At 34.5% G+C, this 5,667-nt stretch overlaps 2 protein-coding genes across 8 annotated transcripts in view; one reads left to right on the forward strand and one right to left on the reverse strand.

The window, feature by feature from the left end:
• The window catches only part of LOC102680147 (G-box-binding factor), a 10,117-nt gene extending 7,625 nt beyond the window's left edge, over positions 1–2,492 (reverse strand). For 2 of the 7 annotated variants that reach the window (XM_006623934.2, XM_006623935.2), the window contains exons 1-3: positions 1,371–2,097; positions 568–898; positions 280–453 (exon numbers count right to left, since the gene is read on the reverse strand). In XM_006623934.2, the coding sequence (XP_006623997.2) occupies positions 280–453; positions 568–898; positions 1,371–1,921 (1,056 nt within the window). In that variant the 5' untranslated portion in view covers positions 1,922–2,097. The other 5 variants (XM_031514326.1, XM_031514325.1, XM_031514323.1 and 2 more) reach the window with 5 other exon arrangements.
• Positions 2,493–4,616: 2,124 nt separating this feature from the next.
• LOC102680546 (43 kDa receptor-associated protein of the synapse homolog) overlaps positions 4,617–5,667 on the forward strand; it is an 8,257-nt gene continuing 7,206 nt past the window's right edge. Inside the window, exon 1 of the mRNA XM_006623937.2 lies at positions 4,617–4,904. The gene's annotated coding sequence lies outside the window, so the exon portion shown is untranslated. The remainder of the gene's footprint in view (positions 4,905–5,667) is intronic.

Raw genomic sequence — 5,667 nt, forward strand, 5'->3', positions numbered from 1 at the left:
TTCCGAAACAAGTGCATCCTGTATATTTAATAAATATTTTTAACTTTGTTTATTATCAAAATTATATTTTTTAATATTATATTAACTAAATGTTCAATGTTAATTTAAATAATTTTTACTGATCTAAAATAAATAAATTGAATAAAGAATGAAAAAGATATTTGTTTTCATTTATTAGAGAAATATTGAAAAAATTGGAAGAATATTACATGCATGTTCGATTCTTCAATACGAAGAAATACAGAATATTATAAGAAACATATATCTATATAAACTTACTGTTGTATTTTCTACCGAGCCATGATCTTCAGCTAAGGAAGATCTATTGTTCTGCAACAATGCTTCAAGATTTTCGATATACTCAATTGCATTCCTTAAAATCTCAACTTTTGGTAAACGTTGATTGGGATTATTACTTGTTCTTCTTTTTAAAATTTCAAATGCCTCATTTACCTAAAATATAAATAATCTTTCGGATATTGTGTATTATGATACGAATCGAAATACTAATATAAAAAAAAAGAATTCTATCATGACCTCAATTATTCATATATATTTGAAACTCACTTTTCTCAAACGTCTCCTTTCTCGTAAAGTAGCAGCTTTTCTTCGATCGACAGTGACAGTTTTCTTCTTGCAAGCTTTGCAAGCCCAAAGTAAACATCGGCGAGGTCCATGTATTGAGGTAGTGGCATCCAGAGCCACCTCAGGATGAGGCACATGTTCATGTAGTTCGGTTTCGTTCAATTCGTTACTCCTTTCGTTTGATTCATTCAATTCGTTACCCTCATTGCTCTCCTCGGCTTCGACGGAACCGGATTCAAGATCAGCTGAAGCATCCACCGATACAATAGACGACGCGTCGTCTGAGTCCACCGCGTATCGTAATGATTGCGATCTATCGATGAACAATAAAAATTTATTATATCTCTTTTCTTATTTCTTGTATTGTTTGAAATCAAAACAAATCAGAAAAATAAAAAAAAAGAAAAAAAATAAATTAAAAATAATTAAAAATTGGTTTATATGTCGGTAAATAAACCAGATTAGGCCCCGTTTCATGGAAAATGTTTTTTCTGATAGAAATAATTCCAAATTATTGGCAATATAATTCCTAACATTGTCGGTGTGACGATGAATTCAAGATAGTAAGCATAATTAAATGAAATATGAAATGGTGAAAATGATTTGACGCGCGACAAAATTGTGTCATCGTGTATGAGAACGCATTGCGTTCTTCTTTGAAATAATGATATTACACGATATATGATACGATTTGAATTTCGCTTAAATCCAAAAAAAAAAAGAAAAAAAAGAATAATAAGAGAAAAAAAATGAAAAATTGAACATAATTTTTTTCTTTATCGTACTGATAGCGTTGAGAGTTCGTCGATCCTAATGCAAAGTCATTTTCAGTTGTCTCGATTACACGATTTTTCGTTTCTTCATCCACATTTTCTTCAGTCAGATGTCTTTGTAGATATTCAATTGAAGGATTACCAATAGAGGTATATACACTTTGTCGCCGACGATAATGATAATGATGATAATACTGATGATGATGCCGATGGTAATAATAACGATGAAGATGGTGATTATGATGCCGAAGTTGTAAGTGATGATGCCGATAAACGTCGTAGGATTCTCTACCGATCGATTGACATGCATAAGATATAGTATTTGTCACAAGAGTCATCGTTTCTCGTAAGACACTCCGATAAAAAATTTTTTTTCGTGCAATCTTTCTCCACTTTCTTCCACTTTCTTCCCGTTCTCTTCTTCCTCCTTCTCTTTTTTTTTCTTTCCGTCCTTTTTTCGTTTGGAATCGAATAAAATGGCGCTTCTCGACTCGCGTATCAATATTTTGATTATCAATATATTTTTGCAAAGGAAATTCCTGATTGATTCGATCGATTTTCATGTCCCGTTAAGCGATTCCTAACATCGCAAGCAATATCCACGATCCGATTTCCATTTCTGTTTTTCCTCGGGACCTATCCATCTATCTACCTATCTATCTGATAATTTATTAATCGATCGATCGATCGATCGATCGACCGACAGACCGACCGATCGATCGACCGACCGATCGATCAATCAATTATACCTGTAGACAATCGTTGGAATTATCCAATTTTGATACGAATTTAAAAATAAGAAGACACGTGAATGGAATAAAACGTATAGAAGAAACGTATAAATAGAAAATGTATACAATATAAATGATGAGAGATCAATAATCGATGATTGAAAATTTTCAAAAATCGCAAAAATCAAAGCGAAAACTTTAAGATTAAAGCGTTGCAATGTGTCGCACGTCGCAACGCAGTTTCCGGGAGCCGGCTCGTGGCCCTGAAACGTGTACGAATGCGGACCGCAAGCTCTCGTTCACGTTCGTCGAGTTCCGTACTCGATCACACTTATGCTCGTACTCGCGCTCACATTTTGAACCACGTTCTTCGACCGTCGAAACCCACTCCTAGCGAACAGTTCGGATACTTTACGAGCTACGTTTAGCATCTGGGTACACCCAGATGGATTATTTTCGACGAGAAACCAACCAATTGGAGTCCGTGAAAATTCTCCGACGTTCACTATCGTCCCGCCTCTTTTCTTTCTCTACTCGAATCTAATGGTTGGTCAAATGTCGTCACATTGGGGTGTGGTTTCAATCTCGATACTGTTTAAAATTTTTTCATCTTCTATCTGATCCATAAATTACACATCGAGTTGATATAAAGTCATGATTTTTTTCTTTCTCTTTTTTCATAATGATTCATTCTCCCTTCACAATCATTGATAAATTTGAATGAGATGTATTCGAGAATTTTCAAATTTTGTTATTTTTTCTCATATATTTAAATATTAATTTCTCAATTGATCAAACTAAAATTACAATATTTTGATATCAAAAATGGAAATATAATTAAAAGAATATAAATATCATTTCTTATTCAATGCAACTTAATGCGTCATCATGGCGAAAGATATATATATATAAGTATATGTATATAAGCGTATTATATTCGTACCTTCCTGTTTTTTATACTAGATGCGATCGACTTGCTTTTACTCTCGGATTGGATTGAACATATCGAACAAATAAAAGCTTTTCATTCAAAGAAACAAACAAATGATGAAACAAATGAAGAATTTTCTATATAATATCAAAGACCAATGTGTAAGCCAACAAAGGCCATTCGATGATATAAGAAAAGAGATTAAAATTAAAGGAGAGCGATGCAGAGAACACGAATTGCCCTACGGCAAACGGCGAAGATTGGCCTTGAACCGGTGACCTATTTACCTACATAGGAAAATATCGTAGAAAGAGATTATAAAGAAGAACAAAAGGCATTTTGCAGAATATAATCGCAAAACACCGAGGAAATTAGAAAGAGTGTTCGAAAAAAATTAACGGTTTTATCGATAGATAAATGAACAAATCATCTAGTTGAGAAATTTTCATTACACTGTAAAATTTTTCATTTTTCATTTTTCATTATGTAATGTGTTATCAATACAAATACATGTATAACATATATGTATTCATGAATATATCCTAAATAAATTAAGCTAAGTAAATTAGTGTATATAAATATATATCCGAATCACAAATAAAATATAAATATGTAAATAGTATATAAATGTATAAATATGCATCTAAGTGCAGAAAGAAAGTTTAACGCGTAATAGGGGTGGTGCTGTATTGCATCCCTATAAACAGTACAGTATTCGTGAAATCTCGGACCGACTCGGAGGTAATCGTGTCGAAAACGAAGAGAGAAAATCGCAAGGCGAACTATTTGAATCGGAGAAGCGAGATGGAAAACAGGTCACCCTCTTCTCCTTTCAGGATTCGGTTGGCTGGGATACCTCATCCGCCAAAGCTAAAAGTTCAGGAAAGGGCAATGCCTCACCCATTTTTATGGAAACGCATAAATCAAGCTGAATGATTCACAATTCTCTTTCTATTTCAGCTTTTCTCGTTTCAACTTTATTTTTCGAATGATCACGAGATTACCAATACAGGAAAAATTTTCGTCGAATTTATGATATTTTTTTCGGTTTATTTCGTTTTCTTTACGTAAGTATGCTTAGTAGCAAATGAAAAAGAAAAAAGCATTCAGATGAAAGATAAAAATTGATTAGATCGAATAGTTGACAATTATAACGAAGATACAAAAGTAAAAAGCATATCGAGATGAATCATTACCGAATACGGAAGAAATTTTGTTCCCGTAATTGCGCGCGCGCGCGCACAAGCTCGGTATGTATGTCAGTATGTATGCCACTATGTATGTCAGTATGTATGTGCTATGCACAAGAAAGGAAAAAGGATAATTCTGTAAACAAAGATCGTGAAGGGCTAAGGAATGATCGGAGGAAAAGAAAAATAAAATAAAATATAACGATACGGCAGGAAATGAAGAGAAAAGTGAAAGCATAAAACGAGGGTAGCGACATAAAGAGGTTAGGATGGTGTTGAAAAGTGTGCAAGAGCGGCGCTGTGAGAAGAGACGAGAAGAGGCGCGGAGAGTAGTTGAGGGCAGAGGGGAGAGGACAACGAAGCAAGAGTTTGGGCGAGGAGTTGGAGGGGGAGGTTTTGCGAGGGGTTTGCAAGGGGTTGCGAGGGGTTTGCGAGGGGTGATCGGGAAGGAGAAGAGAGAGTTGGTCGTCAGGTCGTGTGTTGCGGGCTGCTGCGGCTCGGGCGCGACAGTTCTACCTCGACCATTGCCGGTTAATTTTCGCAAGGCGACTACGTATACGAAACAATAGAGGTGATCTTTTCAATGCGATGCGGCGCGATATGGCGACAGTTTGTGTGTTAGGTTGAATCGTAAATCTACTTGCAACACTTCGATTGCATTTCTGACTTTATCCTCATCGCGGTATTACAGACGGTAAGCACTTTCGGCGTTTGGACGGATCATCATCGAATATATACATCAATATCTCAACGTGAACCGAAAGAAACTAAGAGGAAAGAAAAAAAGAGAAGAAGCGAACGGAAGGAAAAGAGAAGAAAAGAATTTCACTTATGACAAGAATCATTATCGTGTCAGCTATATATCGAGTCACTATAATAATATATCAGACTACGGCATGTGGAAATATATTAACCGAACAAGATTGTTAATTTCATCAACAAGATACATAATAGCACGCGATTAAATCTCAAATGCATATGTTTAGCTCAGAATGCATAGCAAATGAATTTTTCTCTCTTGAACAGTGTAAATTTTTGAATCTTTGTACCGATCTTAAATTGTTATCGTTCATTACAATTCTTACAAATCTTTTTTTTGTTACGACAACTGTTTGATGATTTAATTCGGAAATTTTTGATATGAAACAAACCGATTAGGCGTTTTTTGAAGTCAGAATTGATTGAATATTATGCAATCGCCAGAAATATGAACAATCAATCCCGTGNCGACAAATCGATACTTTGTATATCTTATCACAACGCGTTTCGTTGATCAAGATCGACATCGAACAAATGACGCGATTTTTTGATGAAACGATGAAACGAAGGAGTTAACTCATGCTTTCCATTATGACCTAATTTTTTCAATTGTTTTTTAGTTTTATATTTAAATATCATTGTGTTCGAAATTAAATAATTGTTACGTAAATACATATATGTATATATATATATATATA

The sequence above is a fragment of the Apis dorsata genome, unplaced genomic scaffold (genome assembly GCF_000469605.1).
Source record: "Apis dorsata unplaced genomic scaffold, Apis dorsata 1.3 scaffold_980, whole genome shotgun sequence".
NCBI classification, from domain to species: Eukaryota; Metazoa; Arthropoda; class Insecta; order Hymenoptera; family Apidae; genus Apis; species Apis dorsata.